This window comes from Pleurodeles waltl, chromosome 2_1 (assembly GCF_031143425.1).
Source record: "Pleurodeles waltl isolate 20211129_DDA chromosome 2_1, aPleWal1.hap1.20221129, whole genome shotgun sequence".
Lineage (NCBI taxonomy): Eukaryota > Metazoa > Chordata > Amphibia > Caudata > Salamandridae > Pleurodeles > Pleurodeles waltl.
In genome coordinates, this window is record NC_090438.1 from 452,423,519 (window position 1) to 452,445,841 (window position 22,323).

The window sequence follows — 22,323 nt, forward strand, 5'->3', positions numbered from 1 at the left end:
GTTTAAATACCCAAATGTGCCTTTGAAGTGGGGGAGACTTCAAAGAGTGACTTAGAAGTGCACAAGGTCCCCTTTTAGTTCAATCATATCTGCCAGGGTCCCAGAAGGGGGTGTGGCAGTCCTTTGTGTGAGGGCAGGCTACTGACCTTTGACATGCAAGTGTCAGGCCCTCCCAGCCCAGGAAGACCCATTCAAAATGCAGATGTATGCAAGTGAGGCTGAGTATCCTGTGTTTGAGGTGTGTCTGAGTGAATGCACAAGGGCACCAAACTCAGACAGACGTGGATTGTAAGGCACAGAAGGATTAAAGTGCAAAGAAATGCCCACTTTCTAAAAGTGGCACTTCTAAAATAGTAATATTAAATCCAACTTCACCAGTCGGCATGATTTTGTATCACCATTATGGCCATACTAAATATGACCTTCCTACTCCGTTCAGATCAGCAGCTACCACTTAAAACAGTGTTTGAGGGCAGCCCCAATGTTAGCCTATGAAGGGAGCAGGACTTTTACACTACCAGGACTGGTAAACTACATAGATACATGTCCTGCCTTTTGCCTACACAGCACCCTGCCTTAGGGGTTACCCAGGGCACACCTTGGGGGTGACATATATAGAAAAAGGGGAGTTTTAGGCTTGGAAGTACTTTTAAATGCCAAGTCGAATTGGCAGTGAAACTGCAGACACAGGCCTTGCAATGGCAGGCCTGAGACAAGGTTAAGGGGCTACTTAAGTGGGTGGCACAATCAGTGCTGCAGGTCCACTAGTACCATTTATTCTACAGGTCCTGGGCACATATAGTGCACTCTACTAGGGACTTATAAGTAAATTAAATAGTCCAATTGGGTATGATCCGATGTTACCATGTTTAAAGGAGGAGAGCATATGCACTATAGCACTGGTTAGCAGTGGTAAAGTGCGCAGAGGCTTCTTAGAGAGGCATCATCTTGGATTCCACACTCAGCATGACTCAGCAGGTCAATGCCATCTCCTCTTCCTGCTACAACACCCTCCACCTGCTCCGCAGAATCTTCAAATGGATTCCCATCGAAACCAGGAAAACCGTCACCCACGCCTTGGTCAGTAGCCGATTGGATTACGGAAACACCCTATATGCAGGAATAACAAACAAACTCCAAACAAAACTGCAAAGAATCCAGAACGCATCCGCCCGCCTCATTTTGGACATCCCACGCTGCGACCACATCTCACCCCACCTCAGAGACCTACTCTGGCTACCAGTATCAAAGAGGATCACCTTCAAGATCCTCATCCACGCCTACAAGGCCCTCCACAACACAGGTCCCTCCTACCTCAATGACAGACTCACCTTTCACACCCCCAACCCGCAACCTTTGCTTCGCCAACCACGCCCTCGCCTACGTTCCTCGCATCCGCCGCACGACCGCCGGAGGAAGATCATTCTCTCACCTTGCCGCAAAGACCTGGAACTCCCTACCACTCCACCTCCGCCTGACCCAAGACCTTCTATCTTTCAGGAAACACCTCAAGACTTGGCTTTTCGACCAGTAGCTCTCCCCCCGCAGCGCCTTGAAACCTTACCGGATGAGTAGGGCGCTTTATAAATCCCTGATTGATTGATTGATTGAGAGTCTAAAACCCAGCAAAAACAGTATCTAAAAAGTGGAGAGAGGCGGACAGAACGTTAGGGGTGACCACCCTAAGGTTGTCAGGTCTAACAGGCAGTTTGAAAAAAAACATTTTTAGGCTGACACGTGTAGCAGAATTTTTATCAGTATAGATGAGACAATGCTGGGTGGTAGGGATTTTGTGGATTCCTGCAGATTCTAGAAGGTTCCATCACAAAAATGTGGAAAAAATGTGTGACTTCCAGCAAAGTTGGAGGTTAGGAGGGCATTGTGGGTAAGAAAATGGTGCAGGGTGCATGTGAAACCCACCACCCTGGACTCACCCAGATGTTTAGGCCCATATTTATACTTTTTTAGCGCCGCATTTGCGTCATTTTTTGACGCAAAAACGGCGCAAAATTGCAAAATAAAATTGTACTTTGCAATTTTGCGCCGTTTTTGCGTCAAAAAGCGGCACAAATATGGCGCTAAAAAAGTATAAATATGGGCCTTAGGGCCATATTTATACTTTTTGACGCAAAACTGCGCTAACGCAATTTTGCGCCAAAAAAATTAGCGCCGGCTAACGCCATTCTGAAGCACCATGTGGGCGCCGTACTTATTCAATGACGTTAGCCGGCGTTAGCCGCCGGCGCTGTCTGGTGTGCGTTAAAAAAAACGACGTACACCAGGCAGCGCCGGCGTAGGGGGAAAATGGCGTTTGGGCGTCCACAAATGGTGCAAGTCAGGCTGAGGCAAAAAAATCGCCTCAACCCGATTTGCGCCATTTTTTTACGACGCCCAACCCCCATTGAAATGACTCCTGTCCTAGCAAAGACAGGAGTCATGCCCCCTTGCCCAATGGCCATGCCCATGGTCATTGGGCATAGTGGCATGTAGGGGGGCACAAATCAATTTTTTTTTAAAAAAAAAATACTTACCTGGACTTACCTTAATGTCCCTGGGGTGGGTCCCTCCATCCTTGGGTGTCCTCCTGGGGTGGGCAAGGGTGGCAGGGGGTGTCCCTGGGGGCAGGGGAGGGCACCTCTGCGCTCATTCTGAGCCCACAGGTCCCTTAATGCCCGCCCTGACCCAGGCGCTAAAATCCGGTGCTAATGCAGGTTTTTTAGACCCGCCCACTCCCGGGCGTCATTTTTGCCCGGGAGTATAAATACGACGCATATGCATCGGAGTCATTTTTTAAGACGGGAACGCCTACCTTGCATATCATTAACGCAAGGAAGGTGTTCACGCAAAAAAATGACGCTAACTCCATGAACTTTGGCGCTAGACGCGTCTAACGCCAAAGTATGACTATGGAGTTAGTTTTGCGTCGAATTTGTGTCGAAAAAAACGACGCAAATTCTGCGCAAACGGAGTATAAATATGCCCCTTAGTTTTTAGGGGCCATATTTATACTTTTTGATGCAAAACTGCGCTAACGCAGTTTTGTGCCAAAAAAATTAGCGCCGGCTAACGCCATTCTGAAGCACCATGCGGGCGCCGTATTTATTCAATGACGTTAGCCGGCGTTAGCCGGCGTTAGCCGCCGGCGCTGTCTGGTGTGCGTTAAAAAAACGACATACACCAGGCAGCGCCGGCGTAGGGGGAAAATGGCGTATGGGCGTCCACAAATGGTGCAAGTCAGGCTGAGGCAAAAAAATCGCCTCAACCCGATTTGCACCATTTTTTTACGACGCCCAACCCCCATTGAAATGACTCCTGTCTTAGCAAAGACAGGAGTCATGCCCCCTTGCCCAATGGCCATGCCCAGGGGACTTCTGTCCCCTGGGCATGGTCATTGGGCATAGTGGCATGTAGGGGGGCACAAATCAGGCCCCCCTATGCCACAATTTTTTTTAAAAAAAAATACTTACCTGGACTTACATTAATGTCCCTGGGGTGGGTCCCTCCATCCTTGGGTGTCCTCCTGGGGTGGGCAAGGGTGGCAGGGGGTGTCCCTGGGGGCAGGGGAGGGCACCTCTGGGCTCATTCTGAGCCCACAGGTCCCTTAACGCCTGCCCTGACCCAGGCGCTAAAATCCGGCGCTAATGCGGGTTTTTTAGACCTGCCCACTCCCGGGCGTCATTTTTGCCCGGGAGTATAAATACGACGCATATGCATCAGAGTCATTTTTTAAGACGGGAACGCCTACCTTGCATATCATTAACGCAAGGAAGGTGTTCACGCAAAAAAATAACGCTAACTCCATGAACTTTGGCGCTAGACGCATCTAACGCCAAAGTATAAATATGGAGTTAGTTTTGCGTCGAATTTGCGTCGAAAAAAACGAAGCAAATTTGGCGCAAACGGAGTATAAATATGCCCCTAGATGTGTCTAGGTCTTGTGGATTTTTCTACATGGCAGCATCCCAAAGTCCAAAAAGTGCAACCGTCACCATTCCAAGTGAGATGATTTTGAGAGTTAGCCAAGTTCTCATGGCCCAAATGTAAAACCAAAACCCAAAATAATCAAATGTCCTCTTGCTAGCTGTGGGATTAGATGTTTTAGTGTGTGGGGGAGAGCTGAAAGACTGTTACCCCCTTGAGTTGGAGTGAGGGATTAACCATGCCCATACTGGTTGGTAGCCACCACCACACAATATTTTTTTATTCCCTGGCATCTAGTAGACTTTCTGCCCCCCCCCGGGGTGTGGTTCGGGGGTAATTGCCCCATTTGCCCACTGGTGGGGAGAACAAGTTTGGCTCCATTTATTTGGAGTGGAGGTATAGCCATACCCCCACCCTCTTATTTTGAAAACAAAATCTTCCATGGTCTCTGGTGGGCATCATTCTCCCCCCCCCCCATTGGGGGCAGATGGGACTTCCAAAAATAGGCCGATCTGGGCAGATAAGGCAAACAGTAATGTGCCCCCATGGGGAGCAACCCTTACCCAAGGGGCTGCCCCACCAAACAAAACACACACATACACACACCAATCCATGCTGCCTGAATAGTTTCTGCCCACCCCGGTGCAGATCGGTCTAATAGAAATAGGCCGATCTGCCCCCAAGCAGAGCAGAAATGGGCTTAAATAAATTTGCCCCTGAGGGGAGCGACCCTTGCATAAAGGGTTGCTCCCCTTGCGTGAAATTGAGGCAAAAAAATAAAAATCCCTGGTGTCTAGTGGTTTCTGCCCTCTTTGGGGGCAGATTGGCCTAATAAAGATAGGCCAATCTGCCCCCAAGGGGGGCAGAAGTGACCTAAAGACAATTTGCCTCCCAGAGGACGACCCTTGCCTAAGGGGTCGCTCCTCATATATTAAAAAAAGAGGTAAACAAAAAAATATATATATCTCTTGTGTCTAGGGGTTTCTACCCCCCCTCCCAGGAGGGAGGTCAGCCTAATTATAATAGGTGATCTGCCCCCAGAGGGGGCAGAAAAGGCCTAAAAATATTTTGCCTCCCTGGGTAGCAGCCCTTTCCCAAGATGCGCTCCCCTCATTCAATAATATTTAAAAAAATCCCTGGTGTATAGTGGTTTCTACCCCCCTTGGGGGCAGATTGACCTAATAAAAATAGGCCGATCAGCCCCCAAGGGGGGCAGAAATGGCCTAAAAGTAATTTTGCCCCCAGGGAGCAACCCTTGCCTAAGGGGTCGTTCCCACATATAAAAGAAAATAAACCAAAAAAAATCCCTGGTGTCTAGGGGGTTTCTGCCCCCCTGGGGGCAGATCGGCCAAATTATATTAGGCTGATCTTTCCCAAGAGGGGGCAGAAAAGGCCTAAAAATATTTTGCCCACCTGGGAACTGGCAATTTCCCAAGGGGCCGATCCCCTCATTCAATAATATAAAAAAAAGTCCCTGGTGTCTAGTGGTTTCTGCCCCCCTTGGGGGCAGATTGGCCTAATAAAGATAGGCCAAAATGCCCCCCAGGGGGGCAGAAATGGCCTAAAAGTATTTTTGCCCCCCAGGGAGCGACCCTTGCCTAAGGGGTCGCTCCTCACATATAAAAAAAAATATATATATATATATATATGTATATATATCCCTGGTGACTAGGGGGTTTCTGCCCCCCCCGGGGGCAGATCAGCCTAATTATATTAGGCCCATCTGCCCCCAGAGGGGACAGAAATGACCTATAAATAATTTAGCCCCCTGTGGAGCGGCCCATGCCAAAGGGGCCGCTCCCCTCATGTCAATTACCTAAAAAACAAACTCCCTGGTGGTGGGCATTTGAGAAAGCATCAAAGGAAAGGAAAGGCCTTTCCTTTCCTTTGATGCCTTTCTGGGCCCCTTCATTTGATCCTAGGAGAAATTTAAAAGTATTTCTCCTCTGATCGGAGCTGGAAGCTGAGGTTCCAATGAGGAGGGGCAGGCCTTTGATGAGGTCCACATGTGATCGCGCACTGATGTCATCAGACGCCATGGGGGGCGGGGGTGGAAGGGGAAGCGATTCCCCTTCCATCACTGCAGTGGGGGCATCAAGACGAGGCTCATGGGGGGAGCGTTAGCGATCCCCCATGAGCCGGTCCCAGGACATAACGGTTACATCCTTGGTGCCTCAGCACCGCAGACAAGGACGTAACCATTATGTGCTTGGCTGCCAACGGGTTAACCAAAATATCATTTACAATGACTCATTTTTCATAGCACCGTTATGATGAGATAGAACAGAGACCTTAGGATAAATCAACAGTGAAAATGTGTGTAGAAAATATATGAAATATAAAAGAGTAATGTTAGAAAAGGTCACTTTTTCATGTTCACCAGCCCCCCCCCCACAATTTTTTAAATGATGATGCTGATATAGAGACTTTTTGTCCACTGGGGCATTGCGACATGTGCCAGTATATGTGCTCATCCACTAAAAACACATAGAATTAGTTAATCCCAAATTAACATATATACAAATTTGACCTGACAAAATGCAAGTTTTACCAGGCTGAAACCCTTCTTTTTATTATTTATAATTCACACCTATGGTAGCCCCTAAATGCCCACAGTGCGTGGTGTATGGTATTTAAAGAGTAGGACACGTGTACCTAAGTTGTATATGTCCTGGCAGTAAAACATCTCCAAATTCGTTCTTCACTATGGCAAGGCTGGTTCATCTTTAAAAAAAGGCCTGGGTTATTTTAATCCTTAGAATGTGTAGCTTTAGTTTGGGAATAGTTAGAACCACAATTCAAGAATGCAAACTAATAAGAATTTTAAACCCAATCTGATGGTGAAGTCAGACTTTATATTACTATTTTGGAAATGCCACTTTTAGAAAGTTGGAATTTTCTTCCCTCTAGCCTATAGTAGCCTTTTCATTCAGAGTTAATCTCCAACTGTCACCTGGAAGCCCGCTGGAAGGTGTGAATGTCTTGGCCTGGGCGATATGCCTACTAACTGCATAAGCTTCAAAGGGATATCCCATGACACTTGCAGACGTAACTCACACCTAGGCCTGCCTTTGTCCAAGTAGCCACAGTTGCACCAAGTCCGGGGGGGGGCAAACCTGTTCCACAACTTGTTTGTAGGGGGTGTTTCTCATTGCCCCTGGGCACAGCTTAGAGCTTTGAACAAGGGAAGATTCTGTTATGGTGGATTTGGACAAAGCACGGCACTGTGGATTGTTCAGGACCAAATCCATAGGAAGTGATGTAAAAGTGGGTAGAGTTGCTGGTGGGAACTTTTTCCCTATTGGATGAGGAGTTTCCCCCCAACCCACAAGCTAATGCCAGATATAACAGTGGCTCCCCTGTATACCTTCTTCTGAATAACTCTGGACCTGTAGAAGATTGAAGAAGATCAGCACCTGTTGAACCCTGCAATGCATAAGCAGGACTGCTCTTACTTTGACAGGTGGAGAGAAATTCCAAGAGCTGGACCCGCTTCCACTTGCACAGAGGATTGAAGGGTGGTCCCCAGGGGCTAGTTAATCAGCCTCCTGGTATGCTCCAGGAAAGAAAAAGCTGCAAGAAACCTACAACCTGCTTACAATTTCATATGGATTTGCATCGGAACCCTGCTGGTGACTTCTGGGAGATTGAGTTCTATCCCCCCAAGTGGTGCCCGATAGGTTCTGGAACCTTGGCTGGTGAAGACTGGATTTTTCTCAAGGGTGGGAATATGGGGGTGCAGGGGAAGAAGTTTCTCAACACTGAAAATATTTTCCCCTGAGCAAAAAAATGTACATTTGTGTAGGAGATCCTATTCTCCATTTGTGGAGTTCTCTGCTATATAGAACTCCACAAAGAAAGAGTAAAATCATGATGGGAATGCCACCTGACCTTCTCAGGACTACACCTGAAAACTTACACCTGGTCCACATTTCCAGACATTCTGCTGAGAACATTTGTGAATTCTAGAAAATTGAAAATTATGGTGAATATGAAGTTGAGATCTCCACTCATAATTTCACAACTTTCTTTATTAATCGATGTATGTGCTTTTTCAGACAGGAACATTCCATAGTGAGTCAATTTGCATCCAGCCCCAACAGTCCCTGACAAACAAAACGTTTTCAAACTTCATTGTTACACATATAGGGGGTCATTACGACCTCAGCGGTCTTTTAGCAAAACCGCCGAGGTACCGCCGTGCTGAAGACCGCCAGTGGTGGTGGGCTTCCGCGCCGCGTATTATGACCGCTGGCAGCCCGCCGTCCTTTTTTGCATGGAGAGCCGCCAGCAGCCATACTGGCGGATGGTGGGAAAGTGGAGGTTGCTCAACCTCCACCGCCACGTCAACAGAACACCGCCCACTGAATCACGTCCCATGATTCGGTGTGGTGTTGTTCTGGTGACGGTGTTCTGGTGGTGGAGCTGCCCCCATGGATCCCGTCCCCTCCCGGAGGATCAACGGACAAGGTAAGTTCTTCGTCCGTTAGGAAAGGGAAGGGGGTTGCGGGTGTTGTGTGTGTGCATGGGGGTGTGCGTGTGAGAGTGTAGAGGGGGTGAATGAGTGAGTGTATGCGTGCTCGGGGTGTTGTGTGTATGGGAAATGTGTGCGGGTCAGACGGTGTGCATGTCTGTTTGTATGTGTGCGGATATGTGTTGTCGGGGTGTATGTGTGCGTGTAGGGGTGTGTATATGTGCATGTTGGGGGTGTGTGCGTGTAGGGGTGTGTATATGTGCATGTTCAGGGTTGGGGTGGGGGGGTTGTGCCACCTTTGGGGGTGGCCGGGGGGGTGGGGGGTGTGGGGGGAGGATTTCTGGGGGGTAGCGGGGGTGGGGGAGACACCTATCAGTACCAGGGAAGGAATTCCCTGGCACTGATAGTGCCTACCGCCATGGATCTCATGGCGGTATGCAGGGTCCTGAGACCGTCGGTGGTCTAGTGACGACCGCCGGGCTGGAGACCGCAATCTCCAGCCCAGCGGTCTTCACCGCCATGGCGGTCGGAATGGTGAAGTGGCGGATGACCAGGGCGTTTTTTTTTCCGCCGGCCTGTTTGCGGTCTTACCGCCGCTTAACCACCGATCGCCAGGGTCGTAATGACCCCCATAGTGTGTCTGAACTACTGTAGTAAATGTTACTGTTAGACTTTTCATCCTTGACGTGGTCTCCCTTAACTTTTTGCCTCTGTTTACCAGGTTGTTGATGTGTGCTGGACTCTGATTTTGCTGTTTTTGTTATTCTGGGCACTTTACCACTGTTAACCAGTACTAAAGTGCAAGTTCTCCTTCACAAAATGTGTATGTAATTGGCTTATCAATGATTGGCGTATTTGATTTATAAGTAAGTCCCTAGTACAATGCACCAGAGGTGCCCAGGGCCTTTAAATCAAATGCTACTAATGGGCTTGCAGCACTGGTTGTACCACCTACATAAGTAGCTTTGTAATCATGTCTCAGACCTGCCATTGCGGTGTTTGTGTGTACAGTTTAACTGTACATTCGACTTGGCAAGTGTACCCACTTGCCAGGCCTAAACCTTCCCTTTTCTTACATGTCAGACACCCCTAAGGTTGGCCCTAGGTAGCCCCAAGGGCAGGGTGCAGTGTATGGTTAAGGTAGGACATATAGTAATGTGTTTTATATGTCCTGACAGTGAAATATTGCTAAATTAGTTTTTCACTGTTGCAGGCCTGTCCCTCTCATGGGTTAACATGGGGGCTACCTTTAAATCTGATTAAAGTGTAAATTCGATTTAGGAGCTTCCGGTCTCTGAGCTCACAGTTTAAAAATACCTCTTTCAGTAAAGTTGATTTTAAGATTGTGTGTTTGAAAATGCCACTTTTAGAAAGTGAGCATTTTCTTGCTTATACCATTTCTATGACTCTGCCTGTTTGTGGATTCCCTGTCTGGGTCAGTTTGACAGTTGGGCTCGTTGCACCTCACACTAGACAGTGACACAAAGGGAGCTGGGGTGTAGTCAGCATTTCCTGATGAGCCATCTATGCTAAGAGGGAGGGGAGGAGTGGTCACTTACACCTGAAAGGGCTGTGCCTGCCCTCATACAATGTAGTCTCCAATGCCCTGGTGAGTGCCTGGCACCTTGCCTGGGCAAGGCAGCATTACACATTCAAGAGAGACTTTACTTTGAAGTAGACCTACTTCAAAGGAGAAACTGGGTATAAGAAGGGCACCCAAAACCACAGACTTTAAAACACTTCTAAAAACCAAGAGGAACCTCCGCCTGGAGAAGAGCTGAAGAGCTGAGGAAGAAGAGCAGCCCTGCCTGTGACTGTGCTTTGTGGACCTATTCTGCAGTTACTGCTTCTGCCAAAGTAAGAGGGCAAAGACTGGACTTTGTGTGCCTTCCATCTTGTGAAGATCTCCAAGGGCTTGATTTAGAGCTTGCCTCCTGTTGTTTGAAGTCTCAGGGACAGCAAAGACTGCTCTCTGCTAGCACCTGGAGTCTCTGGAGAGACTCCTACTCTACCGAGTGGTGCCCATCCAGTTCCTGGGACCCTGAAAGGAGAAGCTGGCAGCCTAAGAGGAAGAAATCCACGCACAGAACACCATGCGGGGAAAGGATCGTCACAACTCTGATCTGCGGCTGAAAAATCGATGCGCCGCCGGCTTCGCGGCTTAAAATTGACACTTGCCTGCCACGCGACCGAAGAATCGACGCACAAAGCTGGAGAAACGACATGCAGCATCGCTGACGGAGGCTGGGAGATCGCAACCCGCGCTGCGTGGTTTTCAGATCATCATGCGGCTGGATTTCCAACGCAAACACTGCTGGGTGTGTAAAAACAACACAAGGCCTGCCCGGACACGAGAGTGCTGACCGGATCGACGCATTGCTCTCCTACGGAGAGAAGAAACAATGCGCCCAGACCTGACTAAAGGAGAAACGACGTAAGGTCTCGCTCGTGAGTGAAATCAACACATTGCAAGCCCTTTTTGATGCACACTCGCCCATGCGGGGTTATTTTTGACGCACCCAAAGTACATTTTCACGCTAACACTGTTAGTGTGGTTTTAAAACTACATGAAGGCTCTTTTTGCTTTTTAATTGATAACTTGACTTGTGCATGGTGAATTTTTTTTGTTTTGGTCTTATTTTGTTTAGATAAATATTCTCTATTTTTCTAAACCTGTGTTGTGTCATTTTGTAGTGTTTTCATTGAGTTACTGTGTGTTGGTACCAATACTTTACACCTAGCACTCTGAAGTTAAGCCTACTGCTCGTGCCAAGCTACCAAGGGGGTAAGCAGGGGTTAGCTGAGGGTGATTCTCTAGAGTGAGGGTCCTTGCTTGAACAGGGGGTAACCTGACTGTCAACCAAAGACCCCATTTCTAACAATTACAATGACTACTTCAGAGCCATCTCTATAATAGGTGCACTCAGACTCAAGGTCATGAGACACTTTACAAATGTAGTCAATCGTAGTGTCTGCAGCAGGTGCTGCCTTAGAATTGTTTTGCAAAGCTGTAAATGCACGGTATTCCTATTATCCATGTCAGTGTATGTATTATATCGGCCTCAAAGTAATGAATGGAAAAGTAAACACTTCTAAATTCACACCTGTGTCATGCGTGTTAGTGACGAATGTCAGCATCTTGCTGACATCTACGTGAGCTTGTTCCACTTATGGAATGTAAGCAACCTTAATCCAGATAATTTTATGCTTGCTTAAAAGCATACATGAATGTGTCAGTCAATGGCTCTGTGCATGGAGGCGAATAGTCAGCACAGTTTACAGATTGACGATTTGGTGATTATTGAAACATCAACAATATGTGATCCTGCCAGTGTAAGTAACATATAGATATTTATGTACGTGAAGCAGCAGGATGATCACAGAACCGCACGCACCGCATTGCAGAGTGATCTCAGACCATGAGCTCGGATTTAGGCGAATGCACATTCTGTTTTTATGTAGGATTAGTGCGAGTGTCAACAATAAAAACAATGCTCAGGACATATGACACATTTATATAAATGAAAACAATTTATTTTGTCTAATTTTTCACAAAATGTAACCTGTTTGTCATAGAACTTCGTAAATAGATGTATTTAAAAAACATAGCACACGTATTTGAGATAGTGTGAATGTACATTGAGACAGTCAGGCAGCATGCGTCTTAGCGGAGGGCGGTAATAGCATACAATACTGTACAATGGGTCAGACATATCAACTGAACGATTTGCTAGGAATCAATTATGCATATGCATTTATGGCGCGTCATTCCATGGAGTCATACATGTGTCCATTATCCGGATTTATGTGTCTGGCTGCAAGCTTGTCATATAGAGTGTTAAAGCGGCATGCGCCCTAGCTTCAAGAATGCAACATTGATTGTACAGCTTGTAAGCAGCTAGAATCCTAGCGCTGCAAAAAGGTTGGCACACTTCACAGTACAAAAGAAACAATCTGAAAGTTGTAAACAATGCGTGAATGAACGATGTCTGTCTTGCACAAATTTTGAAAGGAGATCGCATCATCCCTTGGATCCCATTACTCAGGGCATGTACGAAATCCGAATATCTGCAAGCAAACTTGTTTCCCTGCACTGTGTATAGAGCAGAACGTTACATTCGTTTTGTAATATCCAGACTACAACATTCCAGCATTCCTAAAATATTGTAACAAAATACAATGCCAGTAAATTTGCGTTTACACATGGCAGACACACTGACATGCGGGTGCAGCATGGCGTGGCAGCTTCAAGTTATAAGCAGCCTTACTAAGTAGTCAACCTCCAAATCGTATCTAAACAAGAAAAGCATCTAAGTTCCCATCGGCACATATTTTCTGATGCTTTCCATATGACGCAGCTGACACTAGAATCACAGTATGTACATACATGATGAGGCAGCTGACACTCTTATGCAGAGGTCACGTGTTGTTGTATATCAATATGATATATATATATTAAAAAGTTCTCTTTTTAATTGTTTGGGGCAGGTGTACTAACAAAATTGTATGAGAAACTGTTAGTCTAAAGGGGCTGCAGTTATACCATGGTTGATTAGACTTGGTGTGTCTGACAGAACCGGTCTATGGCACTATCAGCTATAGTTACGTTTTTTAACCCGATTGCCCAAAACCTGTAAAATTGCCTCTTAATTCAAAGAACCATTGTTGGCCCTGAAATTATGCCCACTGTACAATATAAAATGATCTCCTTCTGTCTTGTTTACAAATATCAGCCTTATAGATCCTTGCCCACGTCATGAAAACAGTAAACAATAGCAAAAAGCGTGAGAGAATAATTTATAAAAATACAGTGTATAGTCCTGGAAAAAAGATGATCGACGTTTAGGAAATTAGTATTCATGGTACAGATCACATTGACAGCTTTATCCATGTATTTCCTCATTTAGGCGACTGATTTAAACCTGACACAATAGGCGAATTACACATACATATTTACAGCCAGTAATGAATAATGAGCACGTGGGCTGCCCATGCTTTCCTTGCAATGAGTGAAAACATCATGTATGCAAACGTCCTACAGGTACAAATCAACAATTAAAATCCAGGTGCAACTGTAATTATGGGAAATTAGTAGGATCTTAGGGTGAGAAAGATCACCGTGCATGAATTCTAAGATAGCCTCTTTGTAATTTATGATTCACCCACAGTGTAAGGAAAGGTATATTCATAGTCCAGCAGTGAAAAGGTTAACCCTATAAATAGCACGGCTTTTTGACTTGAAGGCTTGAAAAAGAGAACAATAAAGCTGCAATGAAAAGAACATGAAATCCATTCATTTTATGACGTTACCTTCACTTCCCGTTCTGTGCACGTGCTCATAATATTGTGTTTTATTTCAGAGTCTCCTTTGACACCAAACCTGCTTCTCAGAGACAAGCCAGGAGCATAGGGATTGGCATAGCTTTCTGTGCACAAATATTGAGCAACCACCACTCGTGAGCCAATTCCAAAATGTGGCTGCATCTGCACGACCTGGATGGTACTCCCAGGCTTGCTCCCGTTAAATAAACGTGAGAGATGTGCTGTAATTGTAAAGAGCAATAATTGCAGGTCTGAGTGTTTTGCAGCTTAAGGCCATCAACATTCGAGTGAAGCATAAAGTAGTACTTATACTGTGCTTAATCATTCTGCATTTGATTTTAGAGCCTGCTCGAGCAATTGAAAGGCGGTCTACTGATTGCGTGCAATGCTAAAGGCCATTGCTAAAACCACCTTGTGGCCCCTCCTTGGGGCATGGCTCCTCTTGTCCCTATAGTGGATAGGATTCACAATCACAGTTGACTTCAAATGTGAACCTTGTCCATACGCAGAGTATCCTTTAGGTTTCCTTCTAATCAATGCATGCCTCTCAGCACCGTCAGACCATATCTATTAATCTGGTGAATTAGCAGCACTTCATTGTGCTATGGATATTTGCCCACTGCCAGATGAGTGCATTAATACTTGATAAATATAATGCACATTTGCAGTGTATGATAGTCAATAATTTAAATACTTTTGGCATCTGTTTCTGATAACAGTTCCATTTATGTATGAATCCATACAGTTTCAAGTTGAGAGCATACGAAAAATCTTCTGTTCATACGGAACACTTCCTCTTGTCTCCTAAAGATTTATATATTTTGCAGAATTAAGAAAATGTATTGCTTCTATTGCCTAAACTGCATTTGTGTACTGTGTTGCCTGCTCCAGGCACAACATAGGTATATAGAAGTGGTCCCTTAACAACTTCCAGTGCACTAGCAGATTTTATCTAATTGTCCGCTGAAGAACCCTTCATTTATCCATATAGAAGAGATAATCTTTGTTTATTCCTTTACATGTCACGTTATAGAACATAAGTTAGTTCAACCACTTTGCACAAGACCAATGCAGAAGGAAACGTACCCAGAGAGTAGTTCACTTTATGAGCCACCGGTAAAGCCTGATTTGCGGGTTCCAAGAAGAGCTGACAGATCACTAGTTTCCTCAAGGTCAGGGTGAGTATTGAGAGACCACTCTCCACTAGAGAGGGCACAAGAACACTGCTTCAGGAAGCTGGGCAGGTCCCTGGGACACGTCACAGCAGCATGGCATAGATGCTGCTGCCTGGACGCGTCGCAGCAAACAGACTTTATGAGGAGAAAGCCATTTGAAAGAAGGTGGTTGTTCTTGACATTACAGGTCCCCGTTTCTTCCCTCAAAGGGTGAAAATCCATTTGTGTGCGGTAGGGGAAGCATTACTCCCTCAGTGTGTGCCTCTCCTTGCGAGTATAAGTGCATAAATGAGTGTACCTCTGCACTTCTGACGGATTTATTATTTTATAATGGTGTAGCGGGCTGGAGGTTGCACTGGCTGCATCAAACTTCACTCTTCACTCAGCACAAATACGTATGGGACACTCCTATTGGAATGCCACCTCAGCGTGTTAGGCTCTTTATGTGCTTTTCTTAAAATTACCTGAGCCCTCTTGGTGAAAGACTAAATAAAATGAACCAGCTCATTACACTTGATTTACTGAAAGGTGTAATGCAAGCCAGGACCTCTGTGATTCTCTCGCAAACCCATTAAGTAAATGCCAACAGCAATGTCATTAACGTATTGCTGTACACTGTGCTGTATAATGGGAAGTTACAAACTGAGCATATAGTCGAAGAGATGTATGCATGAAATATAATTTGTTGGTGTATGAAAAGCATATGCATAATAGGTTATCATAGGATTATTTCAATGTTTGCCTCCTGTCATCTGTTGTGGCCTTGTCTCTGTTCTACAAGCATTAAGGGCTGTGATCGATATAGACATTGCACATTTATTTTCTCAATTTAGTCCTTGCTATTGTAAGCCTGTCCTGGCACTAAGCTGACACTGTTAGTTGTACTAATATAAGTAATGCAACCAATCTAAATTCACAGGTCTCCCACCCTGTGGCACTTAAATCCGTTTTAAGGCTTCGGAAAATGTTTATTCCAGCAGATGACAGCTCATGCCATGCAGCAGGAACTTCTGGTTGGACCATCAGATTCTTTAAGTGAAGCCATATTGTATAGTATTTAAGGTTGAATTAGATACTTGATGGAACCAAATATATTCCAATTGTAATCCTATGTGTAAACTAACCACAAAATCATACATCTAAAGTAAGAACAGCTTCAACTACATTGTTTTTGTATGATTATGAGATATGGAATTCAGTGTGTCTGACGAAAGCGGAATAGCTTAATAACATTATGACACTTTCTTCTGGGTGAATAAGATCCCTTTTCACACGTCTCATTGACTCTGCCCACAAGGTGTCAGGGATCAGATTCAAAGTGCAGATGTACCAATCTAAGGAGAAGGGGGAATATTGTAAATGGAATAATTTAGCACTGACACCCCTCTGCTGTATAACGTATTGTTAATTGGGCTGAACTTGGTGACAAAAGGTGTAATTTGAAGGAATGCAAGTGCTGTGCGATTGGTTTGGCAAAAGGTGTGGGCTTGAGGCCTAGGACGTGGCACATCAGGGCTTGCATCTCAATGAAGAAAACATATGAAGATAGATCAATGGAAGTTTTAGTGGAACATTGGAAGAGATGCTCCCTTTGATTTACCAAGACAGACCAAGAATTCAATGCAGGGCAATTTCTTGAACAGACCTACAGACACATTTACGTCTACTACTATTAGGGACAGAATGTACTTGTAAGAAAACTTTGATGGCTGTGAAAGCTAAATGATAGGAACATTAAACGTCAAAGAACCAACAAAGTGTGCTGACCAGTTTCATGGATTGTCAGGTACCTGGTCTGCAACAAGGAGCTGTGGAACCATAAATCAGTTAAAGGAAACAGCTTCTCCAAGAGGAAAGGATCACTAAAGACTAGTCTACAAGTAACCAGTAAACACACCTTTTTCAAGACTTCTAGCATGGCTGGAGTGCAAGTCTTTGCATCCACATGTTAGAAACATTTTGTGTGGCCAATAGCATGAACCAACAAGGTAAATAGTTTCTTCCCAGCCCTGCCTTCCTTTGGGAACACCTGATGTCATTTTTTTGTTTGTAAACATTCTTGATCATCTGAGTCGCCAGTGTAAGAGACACAATATTACCTTTTCTTAATAATTACGTGTAGGCATTTTCTGAGCTTCAATCAAAGGTTTTGATATTTTAGAGCAATTTTATCAATGTTTCCTCTTCTTTGCTTATTCTATTTTACTTTTGTCAGGACCTTAATTTAATATTTTTTTCTTTTAATGTAACAGTTGTTGGTTAATTGATACATGCACTTACACGCATGTCGCTGAAATATGTCTTGCAGGTCTGGCCAATACTAATTACAAAAAATAGCTAATGTTACCCTTACTGAAACATGTTTGACTCTGAAGAATGCATTGATGCGCATTGTATGCGCTCATTCGCAGCCCATATCAAGACTAGCTTCATGTCATTTTTTTACAGGTAGATTTATCAAACATCAACTTAAACGTTCATATTCTTTGGTTAGGTTGTTTGTAAGTACTGTGTACTTTTGAAGATAATATGAGGAAGAAAAAAGAAAAAAATATGTGTTTATCATGGCAGAGTGTATTCTTATATCACTCTATAAAATATAGCAGTACATTACTAACCATTCATTAAAGTGTGAAGTTAGTATGTAGGTATGTGTTACGTGTGTGTGTGTTGTGTGTGAACGTGTGTGTTTATATGCACACCCAAACACATCATTGCGAAATAGTTAAGGTACTGGAATATGTCAGAGGTTTTCATGTTGGTGCACGAGTTTGTGCGCAACTCACAACGTTTATATGTTGTTTAGAAATTGTACGCATGCCATAAATAATCAAGTATTTCCTTTTCTTCGGAGTGCCCATCACACTCCATTTGTTCGTGCCATGCATCGGCTTGAGATGAGCATGTTAAAAAGAATAAAACATACAAAAGAATGCTTTAGTCATTTATATAAAACTCAGTAGATATCAAAGGTGTTCCTTTTCTTCAAATACATGTGACTTTCCTGTTTTTCCCCATAAGCACTGTAGATTTATAATGGCATTTTCACAACAACGATGCAGGCCCCGGCCCTTCCGATATTAAGAGGAACATCCTGCAAGACAGGCAATAAACACATTTTTAGCAACTGACACTTCATATAAAACATAAAAAAATTATTTCTTGCATTATTGTTCATTTTGTTCAATACTTACTTGTATAAATGTCTAACCTCACAAACAAATCTCAAATGGTAATGATTTTATTAGGAAAGTATCATACATGTCACCTAAATACCAATAGAGGACACGAACACTCAGCATATATTATTTAATGTAGCTGGAAGTTCACAGCCAGTTCTGAGACACCGAACGCACTGGCAAGTTTCAGGGTGGAAGGATTTGAGCTCTGCACACAGCTCATTTGCTGAATTTGAGGCGTATATGTTCATTCAACATGCTTCAATAGAGCTAGGTCATATTTCATATTATGTACTGTTCTGAAAGATCCTACTAATTTACACAATTTTAATCAACCATTGGATAGTCATTAAATTGTGCTATTCTGGGAGCAAGATAGGCTGTTAGCTGGTAGGCCGGCTGCCTGAATGGATGCAGTCAAATACTGCACCCCACCATGCTCCCAGGTTCTACCGAGCTCCCCTCCAAAGCTTCAGCTGTGCCTACCATTCACTGTTTCAGACTATGGGCCTGATTTAGAGTTTGGTGGAGGGTGTTACTCTGTCACAAATGTGTCAGATATCCTGGCCTCTGTATTAAAATGTCATTAAAGCCTGTGGAGATTGTAATGCTGAGGATGGGATATCCTTCACGTTTGTTACCGTGCATTAGTAATGTGGGACTGCATTGCAGTGCATAGTAATACTGTCTTGGCAGGTCTGCGGTAGACACAATCACTTTTTGTGTTTCAGGGATGCAAAACTGCTCCAGGTACAGTTTATGCTGTACATTACAATACGTTTTACTTTGCATATCTAAAAATCAGAACAGTGGAGGTAGCACAATAAAAGGTAATTGACGTTTGGGGTGTTAAAGCCACCCTGGATAATATAACCTTATAGCCTGCCGTAGCTGTCATAGATGGCCATTAAAGTCCCACTCCTGAGTTAAACATTGGAGCGGGCCTTTAATGGCCGGTATACACCAGCTCCAGCGGGTTCTCAGGTTATTAGAGCATTCCTCCCCTATAAGGCAGAATGTTCTAATTAGTAAAACAAAGGCTCACAGAGTGCCTGAAATCTCCTCATGCCCTTATGAGGCCTTTGTTCACAGCAACAGCTGTGAAAGGCAGACATTGGAATGTTGATGCTAATGGCTTCTACCAGCCAATAGAAGCCCGAAGCACTCAATGGTCTTCAATGGAGTTCTCTACCTTCCATTGTCCTAACAAGCAATGTTCAGTGTTTGTGTGATATTTTGGCTATTTTCTTCCTTTCTCTCAGTAATAAGGTCATTTTTTATTTCTAATAGCTCCAAGTGAGGTACAGAACTGTTTTGTTTCAGGATATGATCTGGGGATTATTCTCAAAAGCAAACATAAATCTGAACACGCATGGTTCACAAAACGTTTCTAGGCTAAGCATGGAAACCTGCTCCAGATGCAGCTTTCCATGAGTAATCCTGGAGAAGTGCACTTCTGGAAATGTTTAGTGAATTTCTTTTTCACGTGTAAAACCACACATGTTTATTCTTGCATTGTAAAAAAATACAAAGCAAATTTAAATTCACATGCTGAGTTTTTTTTTCTTTTCTATAAATGTTTTCCAATTGAAAAGGAAATTTGCTGCAAGACTCCACCACTTTTCTAGCAAGTTCCCTTACCCTTCTGCCCTAAGAAACTTTCTGCTACTTCCCCAGTAGAAGTAAATCTCGAAATATTTATTCGGTGAGAAAGGGTCAAAAACTAGCTTCCGAATCTCCACTGATGTCTAATTTTGTAGGTGTTAAAAACAATTAGGCTATTCCTACACTGAAATCACACTACCCTCCCATAGAGGAGATACACCCATACAGAACACACTGTGTGATTATGCCCATATTTATACTTTTTTAGCGCCGCAATTGTGTCGATTTGTTCCAAAAAAAGTGGCCCAAACGTACAAAATACAATTGTATTTTGTAAATTTGCGCCGCTTTTGCGTCAAAAACCGGCGGAAATGCGGCGCTAAAAAAGTATAAATATGGGCCCAAATACTTATAGAAGTGCAAAGCTAAGTTACAAGTGTGGATTTGCACTTACAAAAAAAGGTTATTTACATGTGTAACTTAAAGGTACAAGTTCATATAACTTTGTGAGTCTGGCCTTCTGGTTTTTCTCAGAGCCTGAGGTACAGCTTGATCCACAATAAAAAAGGCACTGGTCTAGTTTAAGGTTTAAGATTTTTTCAGACAGTCCTTTGCATTATTTAATTCTTCCTACCATTTAAGGTCTGACAAATGATCCAAAGTATGTTTCAAATAGGTGTTATTTCATGAACCTTTCCAAGTACTTTAATGTATTGGAAAGGAAATTACTTCACTCATATTTTTAAACATGAAAGGATGGTAGTGTCATTTTGTGAACCACATAATAGACGTTTGTTAACATTAAGATGTACATAACTGTCACATTTTTAGTTTTTTTCCTGGAAATTAAGTGTCATATTAAATAATAGCAGATAGTCCCTTCATGGTGATATATGACAATTTCTTAAAGTCTATCTTGACCTTTATTAGCCTATTGTGCTTCAGGCATAAGTAAGGGGGGATGATCATAGATGATTCCACAACTAGTCATGGAATTTGCCAGTGTCACTTTGTGATGATCAGATTACTGGAAATGGTTCACAGTTCTGGTGATAATTGGCCTAATTCCTCCTATTTTTTCTGACCTCTTGTTGTTAGCTCTGGGACTCCGAGTACTTTATCTCTGCTGATCAGTGCTAAAGTGCTGGCGCTCTCGCTTATAAATTTGGTGTGATTGGCTTACACCTAATTGGCACATTTAATTTACTGTAAGTCCCTTGTAGTCCCTATACGCAGGGCCTGCAAATAAATGTTACTAGTGGGCCTCCGGTGCTGCTTGCACCACCCACAAAAGTAGCCTTTCAAACCTGTCTCAGGCCTGCTAGTGCAGTGCCTGTATGCAGTTTACTGCAACAGGGACCTGGCATCTGATTGTACTTGCCAGGTCTGGAACTCCATTTTTACTATATGTAAGTCACCCCTAAGGTAAGCCCTATGTATGTAAGAAGCAGGAAATGTGCCTGGTTGTGTGGCCTGTCCTGATAGTGACAAACAGCCAATTTGGTTTCTCACTGCTGTGAGTGCTGCCTTGCTCATAGGATTACATTGGAAATGCTCTGCCTTATATCTAGGGGGTATTGTCTGATCTATGATGGGTAGCGTAGGCATGTTTGGTATGGTTGTAATGGTAGTGAGATGCTGCTTACTGGTGTAGGTGGATTTTTTTTATTACCATTATAGAAATGCCACTTCTAGGTGAGCATTTCTCTGTGATTATGACTCTGGTGATTTGCAGCTTTATTCCAATCCACGTCTGAGTGACGGTTGAGCTTTGTGCCGCAGCCTCACACAAAGGGCTTCTTTACCCCCAACAGATGTCTGGAGCTTGTGCTGGAGAAGAGAGGGGACAACCCTAGAACCAGTTGCAACTGGTTGGAACCTCTTCTCCCCCTCTTTGTAAGTGCTGTGCAAAACTGAGTAAAAGTACAGAGGATTTTCCCCATGTTTAGAGACACCTTGAAACAAGAAGAGACACTTTTTGAACACTGAATGCTGCTGGAGGGACTCACCAGGAACAGACTTGGACTGCTGCTGTTGTGCTGACCTGTAACCTGCTGGGTCACCAGGAGGAACTGCCTGACTGCAATCCCTTGTGCTGGCCTCCTTGTTGGGCCCTACCTCCCTGTGCTTCCAATGGCGTCACAAGGGGCTGGGTGCTGTGGCCCCTGCCCTCCTGCAACACCATGCTTCCACAGCGAGGACAGCATTATGTTGGAATGCTCCTGTAATGAAGCACAGCGCATGAGGAGCGCATTTCTTTATTTGTTGAAGCGCATGGAGGAGCGCTCTACTTGATTTTTTAACGTGCTTTGAGAGCGCTCTACCTTTCTTTGAATAACAGTGTGTTCCGAGCACTGCTGCCTTTGGCCGGAGAAATCACTGCCACTATCTGATGACATCTGAGGAGTGTGAAGTGTGCTCCTTATCGGTGCCCCGGGGCACAGGAGTGCAGAGGAGCAAGCCGGCGGGGCACAGGCAGGCACCTACTCCAGGTGCGTTCATCACCGTGACCCGGGTGGGGAGGAGTGTTGTGTTTTCAGGTTTCTCCTTGTGTGGGAGACCCAGTTCCCAGGACCTCGTCATGCTCAAGAGGCTGTCGTGGGTCGCCCAGTGGCAAAGCGGCCCAGTGGACTTCCAGGAGCACCAC

The 22,323-nt window shown here is 44.4% G+C and overlaps 1 protein-coding gene across 1 annotated transcript in view; it reads right to left on the reverse strand.

The window, feature by feature from the left end:
- Nucleotides 1-11,903: 11,903 nt before the first annotated feature.
- Nucleotides 11,904-22,323, reverse strand: part of KLHL4 (kelch like family member 4) — a 924,273-nt gene continuing 913,853 nt past the window's right edge. Inside the window, exon 11 of the mRNA XM_069213186.1 lies at nucleotides 11,904-17,986. Coding sequence (XP_069069287.1) covers nucleotides 17,924-17,986 — 63 coding nt within the window. The 3' untranslated portion in view covers nucleotides 11,904-17,923. The remainder of the gene's footprint in view (nucleotides 17,987-22,323) is intronic.